Here is a 20,866-nt window from a genome sequence, read left to right as displayed (position 1 = left end):
AACGGCCAGCAGAGTTAAGGACACTAAGTTTAAATGTGAAAACAGAAAGGAATCCGAAGAATGACACTGGTTCGTTATTCATTTGAAATGGTAGAATTGTTAATAATATAGAAGAGGCAGAAGTGATCAATAGAGATGCCCGTTCTGTATTTGGGGAAAGAAGCCGGATGTAGTCATGTCATATGATATACTTGTCTTTCTAGTATTAATCGAGGAGGATATAGAACAGCAGCTACTAACATTAGATATTTTTAAAACATTAGGTCTAGACAACTTGTATCCGAGAGTTTAAAAAGAGCTGGCCAAGAAACTCTGAAGTGTTGATGGTTTTTTTTTCACTAAGTCTTGAAACACTGGTCCAGAGGACTAGAAGAAAGGTATTATAGTGCCAGTATTTAAAAAGAGTAAATGGGATGACCTGGGTATCCATAGGCTGGTCAGCTTGACATTAAAAACTATATCAAAATTAATGCACAGTCCTGTCCAAATCCTTTCCCCCCCATGTCATGTATGAAAAGACTGATATCAGTTACTGTTTGCTAGCCATCATTTCTGTTAAAGTTTAGCTTTCTGTATAAAACAACTTTTCTAGAAAGTTGAGAAACAGAATGCATTTCTTAATAGGACAGTTAAAGTTGGTTTTAATTTCTAAATCAAATTAAAAAAATTTTTTTTGACCATCTAAACAACTGGCTCTCCCATGGTGTTCTCCATCTTTGAAACTCTGATTCTTGATTTGGGTTAAAATCTGGATTGTTTATAATAGTCGATTCATTAATGAAGTAAAATAACTTGTTCTATCTCAAGCCCATCTGGTCTCTTCTGGCCTTGAAGAATATGAGCGTTTGCCAAAGGATGTGTGTAAGCTTCTGGAAGATGTGATTTTTTTTTAAATTATTATTATTAATCCAGAGTAACCTTTCAGTATTTACAATACCAATTTTTTTATTTCAATAAATACCTAGTGTCTGGATGAAGTAGAATACCCACAATTCACTGTTGCTTTGAGCAGGCAGGCTTGATAGTACTGTATAATATTTGGAACAGCTGTGTCCACTCTGTTTGTTAGATCTGCGTATAAAGGAGATTTTGAGACTCATTTGAAGTCTGGTCCCTTCTTGATCGTTGAGTATCAACACAGAGAATTGGGCTTGATGACTTTTTATATTTCTCTGATTCTGTCCCCTAGCACTTCTTATGAGAATAGAGATGTTAACTTTCACATACTCCTGCTTAAATTCCAACTTGGGATATTATATTTTAACTAAAATGTTTCTGCAGCTGTAGTTAAATATGGTTGTGGTCAGTTCAGTCCTAAACAGTCTAATGTTGCTGACAACTGAAACATGGAAGTGGCTTCATCTCAATAGTGGATGCAGTATTCCTGTGTTTGTACTATGTCTATTTCAGTTTGTAAAGTGCCTCAAGATGAAAATAATCTCTTAATATAAAATATTTAGCATGTTGGTAGTGACAGATGTAAGAGCTAGCTATAAAATAGAATTAGCTTGTTCTGTACCATGCAGTTAAATTTGAAATGTGGGTGTATTTTGTCTGATTTAACAGTGGTTATTAGCTGAGAAGCTGGTGGACAGGTTTCTTAATCTAGAATTGGGTGTAATAAAACAACTATGCATGAAGTGATTTATTCATATCTAATTCTTCCAACATCTCATTCTTTTTGCTTATAGGACACTGCCCTTCGAAAGCCCAGAGAAATATTCAGGCTACCTTCAGACTTGACAGCTTGTGATAATCGCCTTTGTGCATCAATACACTTTTCATCTTCTACCTGGGTTACCATTTCAGATGGAACAGGAAGTTTATATCTTATTAAAACGGGCAAACGTGGAGATGCTGCATCTGAAAAGTGGGAAGTAAGTTTTGCTAAAATATTAGTTTAAGTGTTGTTCTCATATTATTCCTGTTTTAGGAGTCAATCTTGCAAAGGGTTGCACACTTTTCAGAGTAGTTCATACATTTATAAGCCCAGAAGGGACCACTGTCATCTAGTCTGACTACCTGCATAATGCAGGCCACAGAAGTTCCCTGAGTTAGTTCCTGTTCGAACTAGAGCATGTATTTTAGAAAAACATCCAATTTTGATTTTAAAATTGCCAGTAATAGAGAATCCACTACAACCCTCAGTAAGTTGTTTCAATAGTAAATTAGTCATTGTTAAAAATTTGGGCGTTACTTCCATTCTGAATTTGCCTCGCTTCAATATCTAGCCTTTGGATTGTATTAAATTTTTTATCTGTGCAATTAAAGAGTCCACTATCAATTTTTTTTGTTCCCTATGTAGGTATTTATAAATTATGAACTGTGATAAAGTTCTATCTTAACCTTCTTTCAAGGGTGGCATGTGGACACTCATTTGGACAGGTTAGACCCTGAACAGATCTATAGTTGGTTGGCATCCTGTGTCCAGTTGATAAAGTCCTTGCATTCCCCGACGCTACGCAGATGATCCAGCTCCTCCTGCAGTTTTCTTACCTGTTTCCTGGGAGGACTCCGCCAACAGACATTTGTCACACTGGCTGGATCCAGTTGTGCCTGCAAAAGGGGCAGAATTCTTTTTCACCCATCGTGCCCTCCCCCAATCACTAGTAGTACAGGCAGCCACAGAAGGATCTAGGCAGCAACGTCCTAATACCACCCATGCAGACAAGGGAACTAAATTCCTTGAACTGGGGAAGAAGGTGTTCACATCCACCAGCTTCCAGTTCAGAATCTTTAACTACCAGCTTATGTGAGCAAAATATGATTTTATGAAGTATTTGAAATTCAAAAATGGGTCCTGTCCTGCTGGGGGAATTAAATTCCCAGCCCTTGTTGAGGAAGGTAGACTTGCGGATAAAACCTCACTGCGCGCTGATGTATAGTGACTGCAGCGGTAATGCATCGAGAGTCACTGCTTCACTCTTTGGTTTCCCAGGAAGGTTCAGAACACCACTGAGGATTTGCAATTCAGTGAAACCAATCTCTTTAACAAGAAAACAGGCTAACTTTTGCACTCATTAAGTTTCCAGGACGTCTCTCCACACCTTGGGCATTTATACTCCTTCCCCAAAGAGGAAGCATCATGAACAGATTTATAAGCCAAGGACTCTTCCATATACTTTCTACCACCAACAATCATGTGAACTGCCACATAAGCACCAAACGCTGCAGAGACCAAGGTGTGCAGCTGTGACGTTCCCCTCTGGTGTTATCTGGATTGGTGATCTGCTGGGTCACTCCAATCCTCAACCCTGGGAGCCAGCCTTACCCTGCTCTGCTGTGAGAACCCCCCACTCCTGGGCTGTTCACGCACAGCCTCTGTCATGTAAGATGCTTCTTGGATTGTGCAACCAAATGACACTAGCCAATATCTCTGTTCCTAGACACAACCCTAGGAACCTCTGTCTTGCAGTGTCTAGTTATGCCCGCTGGATGCTACAGACTTATGAGTTTCAGTTTAACAAAGAAATTGATATGTACCAGGCTTGTTATCCCAAGGGGAGTCTCTGACACGCTTCAAACCAAATGCACTGCTTCAGGTAGAATTAACTACAAAGATAGATTTTTAAGTGATTATAAGTCAAAGCATAGCCAGTCAGATTTAGTCAAATGAAATAAAAATAAAACTCATTCTGAGCTGATCTTAACACTTTCCGTCCCCTTACAAACTTAGATGCTTCTCACCACAGGCTGGCTGGTTGCCCTCTAGCCAGGCTCCCATTTGATCAGCGCTTCAGTCATCTGTAGATGGTGGTGGAAGAGAGGAAGAGCATGGCAAACATCTCTCCCTTTTATCATGTTGTTTCTTTCCTCTTGGTTTGTTCCTCCCTTCTTCACAGCCAGGTGAGCATTACCTCATCACAATCCCCAGCTGACCAAAGGAAGAGGAGTGACTCACTCTAGAGTCCAACAAATCCTTTGTTGTTGCCTAGGCCAGTGTTCTTTGTTCCTGTGAGGCTGGGCTGGGTTTGTCCCATACACGCCCTGATGAGGTGTGAACTGTTCCTCTGCTCTTAGAGTTTTTGCCTGGGCTTGCTTTAAGCCATGAGGAACATTTTCAGCCTCATAACTATATACATGAAATTGTAACCATTTACTATAACATTACCATAACAACAATGCTCAGTACGTCATGAGCCTTCTGAAGACACCCAACATGGCAAACTTTGCATTAGATGCAAAATGCAAGATGCAGAATGCATCACTCAATCATATTGTAAGGATGAATATGAGGGTGTAGGGTGTTCCCATGAGGTACAGAATATCACAGCAGCCCCATCCTTCTTGGCAATAGCTACCCAACCTCATCTACTGGCTAAAAGTTACTTTTGACAGGATGCTTGAGAGTTGCAAGGATGCGATCCCCACCTGTTTCCAAAGTCAGCTTTGTTGGCCAACTGGTGTATTTTGCCTGCAACTGGAGAGCTACAACAATGGACAAGTAGGTAATGGATATCTTCCACTTTGACTATGCTATGAAGTTTTTCTTTACCTCCTTCAAAACCCTATTCCTGACCTCCCCTTCAGAGACAACTCTCACATGGAAATCCTCTAACCGGAAGTGGAATCTCTTCTCAAGTGAGGAACTGTAGAGTGAGTGCCACCTCAGCAACAAGGGAAAGGATTCTATTCCAACTATTTCATAGTTCCCAAGAGAAAGGGAGGATGGAGGCCCATGCTTTACCTATATCAGATATAGATATAGATATATAAAAATACATATTTTTATTTGCAAATTAAAATTTTGCATGGTTACATTGGCATCAGTAATTTCCTCCTTGGAAAAAGGTTTGCAGCTCTCAACACAAAAGAGGCTTACTTTACGTTCACTCATCCCAAAGAAGGTTTCTGGTAGGATAGGAACTTTACCAGTTCAGGATACTCTCATTTGATCTCCCCATATTTGGACGACTGGTTTTTAACAGACGGGTCCTGTCTAGAGGTTTAGTCAGCAACCTTGTCCTCCTCTGCCTTCTAGCATTCTTGGGTATCTGCATGAACATGGACAAGTCTACTGTGAATGCTCTGCAGATCATAGACTTTAAAGGGGCATTGGAGTTGATTTTCTACCTCCCATATCCAATGTTATGATGATAACAGATGCATCCCTCATACGCTGGGGAACCCATATGGGTGGTCACATAGCGCAAGGCATGTAGACACCTTGAGAAGCCAGGATTCATATCAATCTCCTGGAATGAACAGTGGTTAGAAGGGCCTACAGTACACTCTTGCCATATGTAAAATCACGACATGTCCAGATAATTACAGACTTTATGGCTGTCTTCAGTATAACCAAGTAGGGATAAAATCCCTTCTGCTGCGCATAGAGGCTATCAGCTGGAACTAGAGTATCTGGAACCACATCACAGTCTCTGCAACATTCCTTTCCAGGTGGTTAGCATGCGCTGGCAACCAGCAAGCATTTCACCACTGATCAATTACTCCTGAGGGTATTTTGTGCCACTGCACAGGCACAGAATTCATGTCATCCTCAGATTTCTTTGTTTCCCCACTTCTGAGGGGAAGGAAAGGGAAGCCACAAGAGTGGTCACTTGCTCCTCCCTGGCAGCCTAGAGCAGCTGACAGAGATGTAAATCAGCACTGGGGGAAGGGTAGAGGGTCTGGGCGTGTGTGAGGAGATGTCAGTCACTGCCGGAGGGGGTGGAGCTGAGTGGGCAAGCAGATGAGAGAGACTCTGTCCCTCTGGCTCGCTGTTGTGGCACACTTTGCATGGGGAGGGTCCAGGCTTTGAGATGTTTGGAGATAGGCATGAGACAGGCTCTGTCCCCTGAGGCAGAGCATAATGTCGCAGCCTGCCTGCTTAGTTGTTGCCATTGTTGTTAATGGTTTGTTCCCATTCTTAGTGAATTCCCCCAGGAGCGTACAACACGTGTAAAAGTTTCAATTCTTCTTTTCATTGCCAGAATGGTGTAAAGGACCCTTATTGTAAATGATAGTGTGGCCTTATAAATGTGTTTTGGTGTTTTAGTGATTATAACTGTTCTAAATTTATGGACTGCAAAATTTTCCTATCAAAATGTGCTCCATTAACTACTTTACTACTGACCTTTCTAGAGATGGTCAATAACCAATATAAACTGTGAATTTCATCCCTCAGCCCTCACTTGCTTTTCAGTTGCCTACGAAGTAATACTGAGCACGTTGTTGCACATATATTTGACTAATAACTAGAAATAAAGGATCAAACCTAGCTCATTACTATTAGATAAAGGGGGTTTGGGGATTTCTTTCAATGCTCCCCACTCCTATTCTCAGTCCATTGTATTGTAGTTTAAATGACCAATAAAACTGAAACTGGTGTGATTTTACTGGGTTATTTTTACAAATAAAATATGCAGAATTTTGAAGAATTTTAATTTTTTTTTAAATTTTTGGTGCAGAATTCCCCCAGGAGTTGTCATAACTTTAGTCCCAGATTTGGACCTTAGCGTCCAAAATATGGGGGTTAGCATGAAAACCTCCAAGCTTAGTTACCAGCTTGGACCTGGTACTTGCTGCCACCACCCAAAAAAATAGTGTTTTGGGGCACTCTGGTCCCCTTGAAAAAACCTTCCCTGGGGACCCCAAGACCCAAATCCCTTGAGTCTCACAACAAAGGGAAATAATCCTTTTTCCCTTCCCCCCTCCAGGTGCTCCTGGAGAGATACACAGACACAAGCTCTGTGAATCCAAACAGAGTGACTCCCCCTCTCCGTTCCCAGTCCTGGAAACAAAAGCACTTTCCTCTTCACCCAGAGAGAATGCAAAATCGGGCTAGCAAATCCAACACACACAGATCTCCCCCTGATTTCTTCCTCCCACCAATTCCCTGGTGAGTACAGACTCAATTTCCCTGAAATTTCCCAGTAAAGAAAACTTTAACAGGTTTTAAAAAGAAAGAAAAATGCATACAAATGGTCTCTCTGTATTAAGGTGACAAAATACAGGGTCGATTGCTTAGAAGAAATATGAATAAACAGCCTTATTCAAAAAGAATACAAATCAAAGCACTCCAGCACTTATATTCATGCAAATACCAAAGAAAAGAAACCATATAACTTACTATCTGATCTCTTTGTCCTTACACTTAGAAACAGAAGATTAGAAAGCAGAAACTACTTCTCCAAAGCTCAGAGAAAGCAGGCAGACAGAAAACAAAGACTCAGACACAAACTTCCCTCCACCCAGAGTTGAAAAAATCCGGTTTCCTGATTGGTCCTCTGGTCAGGTGCTTCAGGTGAAAGAGACATTAACCCTTAGCTATCTGTTTATGACAGGAGTAGATCATGAGTAGGAGTTAGACAATTCAGTGCTGAACAACAACTTCACTCAGTGGGGAAGACTTATCTTGGGACCTGTTTGTCTCCCAGAGGAACAAGAAGTTCAGCATATATTCTTCCAGAATAGCACTAGGTCAGGACTCTAGCTTGCTGTTCTGAGCCAGCTTGAAGGAAGTCAATCCATGAGCGTTCAGTCCTTCCTGGACCCGCCAACTCAGGCGAATGGTGGGATCAGACATTCCAGTCTGGAGTCTCTTCACCTCATGGCTTAGTATTTGGATCCATGTCAGATCTAGAGCATTCATGTTTAGAAGCTGTATAAGCTACACTTAATCACAGCAGGAAAGATTCTACCAGAAAATGTTATCTAGCCAAATGAGGTATTTCTCTACCTGGGCACAATAGAATCAGTTATAAGGGTCAGCAGGTATTTCTGCTATTTTAAACTACCTCCCCACTCTCATGATGTCAGATCTTTCTATTTGCTACTAGGTGGATCCACAGAGAGCTATCAGTGTATGCCATCTTCCAACACATTGTTTTTACTCACCCATTATCTACCAGATGCCCATCAGTAGTCACGCCAACACTGCAGTGAGACCTGACCTCAGTCTTGTACTTTCAAAACTTACAGGCTGCCTTTCAAACCTTTGGCCGTGTACTTGATGTCTTACCTGTCTATGAAGGTCATGTTCCTGTCACAATTATGTCTGCCAATAGAGTAGGGGGCCCTCGTGGCTGACATCATATGCTATATTTTATAAAGAGTGGGTATCCTTTTGCCTCCACCTGAAATTTATCCTGAAAGTAATTTCTGAGTTCAACATAAACCAATTGATTCACTTACTGGGATTCTTTCCAAAGTCTCCTGCTTCCCGGGAGAAAAGGAGATTTCATTTTCTCAACACCAGAAGATATTGGTATTCTACCTGCAAAGAGCAAAACTGTTTAGGCTATCATGTAGATGGTTGCTCTAGTTGAGTGAGCATGGGAATAAGTGATATCTGTTCAAAGTCTCTCAAAAGGTATTTCTGTCTGCCTCCTTTGCTTTCATTTGAAGCAGTTTCCTCCTCTGGGCAGGTTGAGGGTCCATTCCACAACAGCACAGGTGAACTCAGTGGCATCTCTTTTTGAAAAATGCTGGTGCTGGATGTTTGTAAGATGAAAACCTGGAGTTCCATGCGTGCTTTCACAATACATTATGCTTTGATTCAAGTCTTTTGTGCTGACACAGCCTTTGGATCTTCAGTGTTACGTCTATAACTCCTGCATCCTTGTGTCTCATATTTGAGTACTGCTTACTAGTCACCCACATGCGGAATACACATGGGGATCAGCACTTGAAGAAAGAATGGAGGTTATTTACTTGTGTGGTCCCTATTTGTATTCCATTACCCATTCTCCTTGCCCTCTGCTTTGGATCATGACTTGATTCCTGGGAGAGAAGATTCCTGGGACAGGCAATCAGTCCGCACGTCCTCTTATATCCTGGGTGCAAAGCACAAGGAGAGCCAGGATTCAGGCGCAGAGGTTGCAAGATTTTTCCCATCTCAAGTGCATGGTGTGCACACGTACCCGCACATGGAATACAAATAGGCACCATACATCTCGGAAAACCTCCAGTTTAACCTCAATTTATCTGGGTCTTGCAAGACACTTTGACAGTGGAATAAAGGATCCTGCAGAATATTCTTAGGAATGTGTTAATAGTCTGGGGTCTCTCTCTAGAGGGCTTGTCCTCGTTTGTTGTACTCTTTTGAAACATGCCTCCCAATACTGTTCCATAATTAGTTGCTTCCTGAAATGTGAGATCTGATTTTTGTTCACAGCTTATTCTGACTCTGAATTTATATAGATAGTTAAGTTTTAATACGCACAGTAGATGGGACTTGTAAACATTGTTCCAAGTAAGTAATTGCATTTAGTTTAACACTACCAATAGTTTTTTTCTAACAAGTAGTTAAGCATGGAGAGGAAACTATTCAGGAATGATATGTGCACCCAAACCACTTTCCTTCCTTTACTTAAGAGGAATATTTACTAAAGAGTTTCTCAAAAAACATACACGACTACATATGTGTGTAGATTTTCTGGAAAGGCAAGGTTTTGTAGCATAGAAACTGAGCTATTTTGCCTTCCATTTCATGGTAAAAGTTGTAACAGCACTTTGGCTATCTGAAATATCGATTAAGATTTCAGGCTCTTTTGAAGTGCAATTGAAGCAGCTATGTTGTATATCTAATCAGAGGGTCTTGTTGCTTTTTGTTGTCCTAAACAGTAGCGTGCTACTCTCCTCAATCCTTTTTGAAGCTTGACACTTATTAAAAAATGAGGTGCAGAGGATCTTTGACCCATCTCTACCCAGATGTATCTTTGCTTAGGCAACCAGGAAGATAACTATATACTGGCATAGCAACAGTAGTTTAGTAGTATTAGCATGTAAAGGGAGTGATGGCTATATGACAAAATGTAAAAACAAGTGGCACAAGACCATGTAGTAGTAGGTATTATAACCCTACTAAATCAATACCCTTCTACACCTTTGAAACTGAAACAAAGGATTGGTGTCCTTAGAAGTAAATTACCTCTATTGAGCTGTGTGCTAGTTTTCTTTAGCACCTTTTTTTCAGGTCAAACCCACTATTAATGAGCTCGGTTTCCTGAGAAGTAGTGCTGCATAATCACTTGAGCGCTGATGTTAACTTCTGAATTACAGAATGTATCTACATGGTACATTGTTTACTGTTTATATCTAGGACAGCCACATGCTTTGTGCTTCCCAGAACATGAAGTTAAAAATATTGTCCTGAAATAAAAACATGAGGCTCTAGTGGAATAACAAAACTGCAAATTGCATCACTCTTATTCATTATTTATCTTCCAGAAGATTTGGGTTCTGTTCCCCACTTAAAGGAGACTTGGCCAATTTGAGTCTCTACACCTATTCTGGGAATAATACCAGCTGTATATTACTTTAAACTAGATATCTCTAAGCTTCAATATAAAAGAAACATTAAAAATCTAGTCTCTGAGTGTCCCTAGTCTTCTGGGTCTTTTAGCCATCCATTTTTTTAGGGATGAAACATATGTAAGAGAATTATTTCTGTTGTCCTCAAGAGTGAATGAGAAGTCTGTAGCCTCCCCTTCCCTCCTTTCAACCTCACACATAAGGCTAGAGGAGTGATAGTTCCTGCCTCTTCAGCTAGCTACTCTAGGCCCCTCCATCTTTTCCCTACAGGTTGTTACCTCCAGCTTCTCCCCAATCTAATGCCCCCTAGTATATTAGCAAAGTAGTGTCACCTTCAAAGAATCTGAGAAGGGGCTTGTAATTTGGAAAGGAGGAATCTAGAGTCAGAACAAGCTCTGTGAAAGTTTACAAGGTAAATTACCTTGCATGGATCATTTGTGACACAAGATCATCCCTTTCTGAAATACTTCGCAGACTTCTTGCTGATACTTTGCAAAAACACAACCATACTAGATTAGATCCTGGAAATATGCAACTGGGCTGCACTATTGCCTTTGGTTTATTTAAAAAAAATTATATAGTTTATTACAATAACTGAGAATCATGTAAGAAAGTCCTTCAAATATGACAGTGTTTTAAAAAAAAATGTGCTTGTCAAATTGGGAAACCGGAGTGCCTTTCAACTATGTTGCCAACCTGGAAAGGCACACTCAAAGACACCACCCAGAAGAGTATGCTGCATTTGCTTTAGAAAAAAAAATTACAGAATAAAAATCATAAATGATGACAACATGCATGCAATTCTGGTGAACCCACATCAAGAAGTCTACTATAACACAAGGTATTTTGGACTCCTGTGTTCACAGCTAAGGCAACTACAATAATAAAGTGGGTTGGTATGTATGAAATCACCCAAGCCATACATATACATACCAACCCACTTTAACAATCATAGATTTTTAAATATTTAGAGGTGTGTCTTTCTTTTGATCTCTTTAAATGCTGGAGTCAGAAGAACAAATTTGTCCCACAATAATATATCAAATCCTAAAAGGGATCAGTCAGATTTGTGTGGCACAATCCACTTTCAGTGAAATTAGTCGTCCCTTGATTTCTTCTTTGATCCCCTCCTGAAGGGTAGCCCATACCCTTCAGCTTACAGTTGAAGACTAATTGAAGGAATGTACAATCTGACCTAATTCATAGAGCTCAGTATGTCTGTGTTTAAAAAACAAAAAATCTGAGGAACCAGGCGATCATGCTCGTGCCTGTTGCCGTAACTGCAGATTCTCCATATGTAGAATGGTGCTTTTGGAGTAATGCCTCAAGCACAGACTAGTGGGATCACATCATCATGTGGACCTGGGATGACCTGCAGTGGCTCCCAGAACTTTTGTATGAAGAAGTAGATATTCTGGTAATCAACATGCCATGACTCTTCAGCGTCCAAACACATGCATGAGGGGGCCATGCAAGCTCAGAAGTGGGTCTCTATAGCCATCAGAGAGAAGCCTCCCCAGCCTGTTACATGTCTGTGGCTAACTCGTTTGGTGTTGGCATGTCAACTGATAGGGTGGTGGTTGTGGAGGCTTGTGAGGCAATCATGACTGTGATTTACCTAAACAAGTTGGGCATTGTCAAGGTTTTTTCCCCCACTTTGAACTTTAGGGTTCAAGAAGTGGGGACCTGCATGATTACTTTTAAGCTTAATTACTAGCTTAAATCTGGTACACTGCCACCAGCCAGAAGTTTGTGTTTGGCACACCTTCTGTTCCCCCAAAACCTTCCCTGGGGAACCTAAGACCCAAACCCCTTGGGTCTTAAAACAAGGAGAAATTAATCATCCCCCTCTGTTTTCCCCCCAGACTCTCCCCTCCCTGAGTTGCCTTGAGAGGCTATACAGGTCCAAACTCCTTGGATCTTAAAACTAAGAGGAATTAACCATCCCCCCTTCCTTTTTCCCCCACCAGTCCTTGGTGTGTTTAGACTCCATCCCTTGGATTCTAAAACAAGGAAAAAATCAATCAGGTTCTTAAAAAGAAAGCTTTTAATTAAAGAAAGAATAGGTAAAATTTATCTCTGTAAAATTAGGATGGAAAATGCTTTAAAGGGTGTTCAGATTCATATAGACTAGAGGGACCCCTCTCCCCAGCCTGAGATTTAAAGTTACAGCAAACAGAGGTAAAAATCCTTCCAGCAAAAAGACGCATTTACCAGTTGAGAAAACAAACATAAGACTAATCTGCCTTGCCTGGCTACTTACAAGTTTGAAACATGAAAGACTGATTCAGAAAGATTTGGAGAAGCCTGGGTGTATGTCTCGTCCCTCTCAGTCCCGAGAGCGAACAACAAACCAAACAAAAAACACAAACAAAGACTTCCCTCCACCAAGATTTGAAAGTATCTTGTCCCCCCATTGGTCCTCTGGTCAGGTGTCAGCCAGGTTCACTGAGCTTCTTAACCCTTTACAGGTAAAAGGGACATTAACCCTTAACCTTCTGTTTATGACAGGCGTTAACAATGTTCCTGAAATAATTGCTGGCTTTGAGAGAATGGGCTTCCCAAACTGGCCTGGAGTTATTGAGGGAACTCATGTGCCTAAAATTTCCCCTCTACAAGGAACACATGAGTACATACACCACAAATGATACTACTCCATCATTTTGCAGGCCCTGGACTATCAGAGAGGCAAGGTCATAGACATCAGCACAGGATGTACTAGCAAGATGCATGATGCCAGTGTTTTCCAGAGATTGAGACTGCACCTTCATGGACAAACTGGGACATTGTTCCTACCAAATGACATTGTTATAAATGGAGTAACTGTCCCCACTTTATTCTAGTGGACTCTGCTTATCCCCTTTTGCCATCTTTTATGGGTCCGTAACCTGATTGCAGAAGGCCTGGCAAAAAGAAGATTCAGTTACCTGTTCAGTAGCTGTAAAATGGTGGTTGAATGTGGGATTAGTAGATTGAAATGACGGTGGTGCGGCCTTCAGAACGGTTTGGATGCCAGTGTTGTCCACATTGTGGCCTGATGAGCACTGCTCAATGTCTGCTAGGCCAAAGCTGAGCCATTTCACCAGGAATGGATCTAAGACACTGCTGGGCCTGTCATTATTGGGACAGTATTCACGTGCGCAACAGAACTCAGAGATGCTTTATTTGCCCACAGAATGGATTTATATGGTGCCATGGATGATGGGGAATGACATAGTATTTATAATTGTGCCACATTATCTCACAATTTCTAAGGCTGAGGTAGTTCAAGAAGATTATACTCTGTGTGTGTGTGTGTGTGTGTGTGTGTGTGTGTGTGTGTGTGTGTGTGTGTGTGTGTGTGTGTGTGTGTGTGTGTGTCTCTTTATATGTGTGTGCCACCATTACTGATAGACTAGGGACAATTGTTGCTTGTTAAAACTCAGTGACTGCTTATCCAATGTGAAGCACCATGGAACAATGGTTTTTCGTCATCTTGTGGGTAGGTGCTTAAGGAGGTAGTGATCCTGTTTTCAAATGTGATTTGGTGGTCTGTAGGAGACACCAAATAGTACACTGTCTTGTGCTTTATTTGTTATGACATTGATCTGTCAGCATGCAAGATCATTTTCTTTCGAGTTGTCAGTGACTTGGAAATTAGTAATCTCATTTCCCCTTCTTTTGAACTCCATTCTTCCTAAGCAGGTTATAACCATTGATTTTAACTTTACAGTCATGCCAGTCTCCTCACCAGACTTCAGCCGTACCAACTAAGTTGGATTTTTGTTCATAAATGAGCAATTCTAATTCCAGTTGTTTTATTACACAGGCTCCTGGTATAGATGTACAGGCAATTAAAACATTCCTATCTTCATGTCCTTTTTTATCTTGATCAATTTTATCAACATTTTGATACTGTGCTAAATAAGTGCTTGTTTCACCAGAGACAGAATAAAAAGATATGGTCTCCAGAACCAAGATTTCTATTGCTGTAGCTCCCATCTCTGCATTAGTTTAAATGACTCAAATTATTGAACTTTTTTTGTGCAACAATCTCACATTCTAATACAGTGGTTACCAGATGAATGTATCGTTCAAGATTTAAACTAGATCAGACAGTTCTGATCAGCTTTTATCAAAATGCAGGAGCAGATTGGGCTTCTCCAAACTCCACTCACAGATTTTAATAAGGTGCTCCCCCATTTCAGCAGTTTTAAAATCATTAACTTCCTCCTCTTCCTTCATTTAATAATAGGCATTTATCATACACAGCTTTTTACAGTTGTCTGGTAAAGGAACCCTTCACAGTTTAATGGTAAACAACTCGTTAACGAAAGAAGGTTATTTAAAAATCTGATTTGTTTTCCAAAATTGATTTATCATCAAAATCATCAGATCATGTATCCACTATCTTACTGTGCTTGCATAGCACCAAGCAAAATGGGCCTTTTACCTGCTACTTTAATATACAAATTAATAATAAAAAGGATGTCAAAACTATCTGGGCAAAGGAGGCAGGACGAACAAACCGGAGGTGGAAGCCACTGAGAGATCTGTGTTGGCAGTAAAATCCTTGGGGTAGCTTCAGTCAACTTTCTCATTCCTTTTCTAGTAGATAGCAAAGTAACTACTATGGACTCCTCCCTTCCCCCTCCAACCTGTTTGTTTTGTTTTGTTTATTCTTCTTCTTTCTGCTTTACAGATTATGTTTAATGAAGAACTTGGGAGTCCCTTTGTTATAGCCCACAGTGTTTCCTTTGTAAAGTCAGATGTGCATTCAGTAGCTGGGCTTCTGCTTCGAGTAGAAAAAGATGAACTGGATGCAAAAGGAAGTGGCTTCCATGTGTCCTTGGAATGGGTTACAATCACAGAAGTAGACAAAGAGGGTGAGTATTTTATGTTTATATTCTTTGCAGATATTTTGAAAAGCTGAAACCTCACTATTTAAAAAAAAAATTGTATCTGGAATATCAGGGTTGGAAGGGACCTCAAAACAGGACCAATCCCCAACTAAATCCACAAATTGCCCCCTCAAGGATTGAACTCACAATCTTGGGTTTAGCAGGCCAATGCTCAAACCACTGAGCTATCCCTCTGGTTAGTCATTTCACAATTTTAATTATTTTAATTATGTTTTTCAAAACTTTAACTCAGTTTCTGTCTTCTTTTTTTTTTTTCCAATATAAGTTGGGAGTGGGGAATGTGAACCTATAATTTGCTAAATATCTCTGAGGCCAAGTAATGGGTAAACAATACAAATGTTCATATGATGTGAGTGACTAGAAAAACAGGTTAGTGCAGTAGCACTTTACATGTAGAGATATACAATGCAAATTCCCAGAGAGGTCTCAAATAAAAATGAGTTAGGTCTTCTCACCTTAGTCTTAGCAAACCTTTGTTCCAATCTCCAAACCACTGAACAATTAGATACTATTTTCAGCCTCTGGTTAAGAGGCTTGGAATTTGAATGGTAAAGGGATTTATAAATTAGGATTAGAAAATGACTATAACGGGACATAGTATAGGAATACAAATCAATGATATATGGAGAGAATATTGAATGTTCTTTAACCTTTTCTATAATAAAAACAAGGAGACATTTAATTCATCTGACAATGATTTAGTATACAGTGGTTAAACTGTGGAACTCAATGAGTTTAGTAAAAACCAGCAAAGTATGTGTATATATAGCAATTTTGCCACCCCAAGCACGGCGGCACGCCACGGGAGGCGCTCTGCTGCTTGCCGGTCCCGCAGCTCCGGTGGACCTCCCGCAGGCTTCCCTGTGGGGGGTCCGGTGGTCCCGCAGCTCCGGTGGACCTCCCGCAGGTGTGCCTGCGGGTGCTCCACCGGAGCTGCGGGACCAGCAGACGCTCCGCAGGCACGCCTGCGGGAGGTCTACCGGAGCCGCCTGCCGCCTTCCCGGAAACCGGCAGAGCGCCCCCCGCAGTGTGCCGCCCCAAGCACGCGCTTGGCGCACTGTGGCCTGGAGCCGACCCTGTATATGGTGAGATAGTTAGATGACTGAGTTAATATAAACATCCATAGTTGCATTAAATAGGATAACTTTTTTATAAGGACTCTAAGACCCCATGTTTCAGAATGTAGGATGACCAGTAATTGTTTGGGGGTAGGGGGAGAGTGCATTTTTGAAGTTTTACTAATTTAATTTATCCTGGCTTATAACTAAAATTGAAGCAGCTAATTTACTTTTTTCTGTCATCTTGGTCCGCCGCCGCCCCCCACCCCCCAATCTCTCTCTCTCTCTCTCTCTCTCTCTCTCTCTCTCTGGCCTTGGCTACACTGGCGCTTTACAGCGTTGCAACTTTGTCACTCAGGGGTGTGAAAAAAACACCCCCCTGAGCGCTGCAAGATACAGCGCTGTAAAGCGCCAGTGTAAACAGTGCCGCAGCCCTGGGAGTGCGGCTCCCAGTGCTGCAAGCTAATCCCCGTGGGGAGGTGGAGCACGTGCAGCGCTGGGAGAGCTCTCTCCTAGCGCTGGCGCTGCGGCCACACTCACACTTCAAAGCGCTGCCGCGGCAGTGTTTTGAAGTTTAGAGTGTAGCCAAGCCCTCTGTCTTAACATGTTAACTCTTCTTTCTCCTCTCTCTGCCACCCTTCCCCACCCCCCAGCCTTTTCTCCTAGATCAAATCTCTAAGGGTCCATTGCAGCCTAAATAGTGTCTCAATGCCTTCTGGTCCATAATAGACTTTAGACCTCTTGGATGCAGAAGGTATGAGTTAACAAGACTGGACTAGTTGATTCTGCTCAGCTCTGTTACCATTTTATATATATATATATATATATATATATATATATATATATATATATATATATATATATATATATATATATATATATATATATATATATATATATATATAATATATTATGGTAACAGAGCTGAGCAGAATCAACTAATCCAGACTTGTTAACTCATACCTTCTGCATCCAAGAGGTCTAAAGTCTATTATGGACTTTATATATATAATCCTAGTTCTCAGGGAATTAGACTCCATTGAACATGCTTATGAGGTCTCTAAATGTTTTAATATTGGAGCAGACTCTTTTCTAGATGACTTGTCAGTTAAGAGTGAAATAAATGGCCTGAAGATGTAGTAATAATAATAATAATAAAAAAAAAATCTGGGTATTGTTGAGGAGGTTTCTCCATCTCCTCCTTCCTTAGCACTATGCTTAAGTACTCTAAAGGATGAAGGCCCCATGCAGAAATTCAGTGGTTGCAGGAGAGAGCTTTTTGAATTTATAAAGAAGTATCTTAGACGATTCACCCCTCCAGTAAATCTCAACTGAGCACTGTTGTAGGATTAATCCAGCCTAGATCTGCATTAAATCCTGTTTGCATCATAGCAGTGGAAGGTGGGGATTTTAAAGGGAGTTGAGAATCTGCAATTTGGAGCATGAGATTAAGGAAATTATGACTTCCCCTCCTCCTGGATGAGTATAACCTGCATTTGGGGTGTTGACTTTTTGTTGCTGTTGCTTCTTATGCTGAAATTTCTTTTGGCTAGATAGGCCTACTTCAGGATTTAAGGCTTGTAAAGAAAGCCTGCTATTATTTTCAGCTGAATTTAGCCCTAGTGTTGTATTGTTTATCTGTTTCAGTTGATTATACTTTTGGTTTCGTTTCCTCTTCCTTGTACTATCTTTATTTCTAGTTTAACTTCAATTTTTGTTTCTAATTTTACAAAAATGCTTTGAGATCCTCTGATAAGTTGATACAGACGTGTAAAGATTTATTCATTCCATATGTTTTAGTTAAATGACTTTTAAATTTCTTTGTATTGGCTGCTGTTCTTCTTTGTACTTCTTTGGAGTAAAGATCTTTCTTGCCCCCTCTCTTTCCTGCTTATTTTAAAGTACAGCTTTAAGGAATGAAGGGAGTAATGCATAATTGTATATATCCCCTGTATTCCCATCTGTGTGACTAACTGAGCATAATTCTCTGTGCTCATCCTGGTTTACATTTAGTGAGAGTATAAGAAATCATATACTCAAAGAGGAGTTTTTCCACTATGCTGAAAATTCCACCAGTGTTAGCAGGAAAGTGCAGTTACCATACTATGTTACCTACCAGCATTGATATTTAAGATGGCATATCTGCTTTAAGGCAATCTGTGTAAGCAGAAGGAGCCAATTCTATTGTATTGAGCTTTAGAAGGTTTTGTACTATATTCTTTAAAGGTTGAGAGTCTTCAGTTTTCTCCATGGTCATTTTAAAGAACTAACGTGTAGACAGTCTGCATCTTGATGCAACAAGATATGTCCACACAACCCTCTCCTAATGCAAGGCCATGGACTAAAGGCATGGCTGCACTTGCAGATTTAGAGCACTTTGAGTTAAACCAGCCCTCATAGAGCGCAGTAGAGAGAGCGCTGTAATCTGTCTACACTGACAGCTGACAGCACACTGGCATGGCCACATTAGCAGCTCTTGCAGTGGCCACAGAGAGCAGTGCATTGTGGTAGCTATCCCAGCATGCAAGTGGCTGCAACGTGCTTTTCACATGGGGTGGGGTGGAATGTGACAGGGAGTGTGTTTGTGTGTATGTGGGGGGAGAGAGAGTGGATTTTGGCGGGGCTGAGAGCATGTCAGCATGCTGTCTTGTAAGTTCAGACAGCAGCAGATCTACTCCTTCCCCTCTCCCTCCCACCTCTCTCTCTCAGGGTATGGCTACATTTGGAATTTCAAAGCGCTGCCCCGGCAGCGCTTTGAAGTGTGAGTGTAGTCAGAGCGGCAGCGCTGGGAGAGAGCTCTCCCAGCGCTGCATGTAAACCACATCCCTTACGGGTGTAGCGTGCAGCGCTGGGAGCCGCGCTCCCAGTGCTGCTGCCCTGATTACACTGACGCTTTACAGCACTGTATCTTGCAGCGCTCAGGGGGATGTTTTTTCACACCCAAGTTGCAGCGCTGTAAAGTGTGAGTGTAGCCAAGGCCTCACACAGCATTCCACAGTAATAGTTGTTTTGTCTCAGAGCAGATAAGCAAGCCAGTTGTCAAACGGAGCTTTCAAAGGGCATGTCCAAAACAATGACAAGAGTGGCCACTTGACTTAATTATGGGATTATGGGACGTTTCCGGAGGCTGATGAGAGCACAGTAATGTAACACCTCGTTCACACTGATGCTGGGGCGCTCCAGCAGGGGCACATCAAACGTTATTCTTCTCGCTGAGGTGGAGTACCAGGAGCGCTCTAGGCATGGAGTCAGAGCACTCTACATGCCTTACCAATGTGGACTGGTAGTGAACTAGTGTGCCCAGGGCTCCTTTATTGTGCTGTAACTCGCAAGTGTAGCCAAGCCCTAAGTTGAAACGCAGGTGGACTTTAATTAAGGGCTTGACTACACTTGAGAATTACAGTGCTGGTGGTGGTTTTACAGCGCTGTAACTTACTCCCCGTCCACACTGGCAAGGCACATACAGCCCTGTATCTCCCTGGCTACAGCGCTGCATGTACTCCAGCTCGACAAGAAATAAAGAGAACAGCGCTGCTCTTGCAGCGCTGAGGTGCCAGTGTAAACAGTGATTAATCTTACTACGCTGTAACTAACCTCCGGAACCTTCCCATAATTTTTTTAAAGTAAATATAACACTCTGTTTTGTTGTGATGCCTCTTTGTTTTGTTGTGAACTCAGGGCTCCCGGAGCTGCTTATCTAAAAAACAAACACAGCTACTGTTTGCTCGAGCAGAGAGGGTGAGAAGCAGCCCGGAGAGGGGGGTGGGGGGATCCATTTTGGAGCAGCTGCTTATCCGGTCAGAAGGCTATTTGCATTTAGTGAATGAGAGAGGGGTGGAGGAAGGGGTTGAAACTTTTAAAACGATTGAAGGTTGGTGCTGTGTATCTTCAAGTCCTTAGAACTTGCAAGGCAGGGAGCTGACACAGTGTCAGCTCCAAAAATCCACTCTTTGTCCCCCCCACGCTCCCTGTCACACTCCACCCCACCCCTCTCTTTTGAAAAGCAGAGTTGCAGCCACTTGAACGCTGGGATAGCTGCCCATAAAGCACCACTCCCAACACCGCTGCAAATGTGGCCACACTGCAGCGCTTTCCCTACACAGCTGTATGAAGAGAGCTTTAACTCCCAGCACTGCACACCTGCAAGTGTAGCCAAACCCGAAGTTACAGATTCACTGTGTGTGAAATTCACACTTTCTCACAAACAGCGAGAGTAGCTGGCTTTGTGCAGGGATTGGATGTGAATAGTCTACCATACAGCTTCTGGGGAGGTTGTCAACAGTGTCTTTCCATGTGCCCCTGTTTAGTATGGGTCTCCGCCTAAGGGTAGATCTGCAGCCTAGCTACCTATCAGTACCCTTAACATCAAGCTGTTTGGGGCTATCATGGAGCCCGGTTGTGGAGGGAACCTATGTGTCCACATTTCCTAAATTAGATTCTGCGTAGTGCACAGAATAAGTGGTAAAGGGGGACTTGCTTACTCTTCCACAAAGAGTGACTTCTGGATAGTACTTGTGCATATGATTTTATTTATTTATTGCATGGTGGTTAGCATCGCATTACTAAATTTGTGCTGAGGTGACCAAGAGTAGCATTAGTGTTAATAATGCTGCTTCATTTTCTCTTCATCTGTTTCCCTTCTGTCGAATCTCT

The 20,866-nt window shown here is 41.7% G+C and overlaps 1 protein-coding gene across 1 annotated transcript in view; it reads left to right on the top strand.

Moving 5' to 3' along the window:
• Positions 1–20,866, top strand: part of NUDCD1 (NudC domain containing 1) — a 176,107-nt gene that overhangs the window by 62,800 nt on the left and 92,441 nt on the right. Inside the window, 2 exon segments of the mRNA XM_030549466.1 lie at positions 1,692–1,877; positions 14,936–15,119. Of these exon segments, the coding sequence (XP_030405326.1) occupies positions 1,692–1,877; positions 14,936–15,119 (370 nt within the window).

This window comes from Gopherus evgoodei, chromosome 2 (genome assembly GCF_007399415.2).
Source record: "Gopherus evgoodei ecotype Sinaloan lineage chromosome 2, rGopEvg1_v1.p, whole genome shotgun sequence".
NCBI classification, from domain to species: domain Eukaryota; kingdom Metazoa; phylum Chordata; order Testudines; family Testudinidae; genus Gopherus; species Gopherus evgoodei.
The sequence above is the reverse complement of the archived record's forward strand: the minus strand, read 5'-3'. Positions and strand labels throughout refer to the sequence as shown.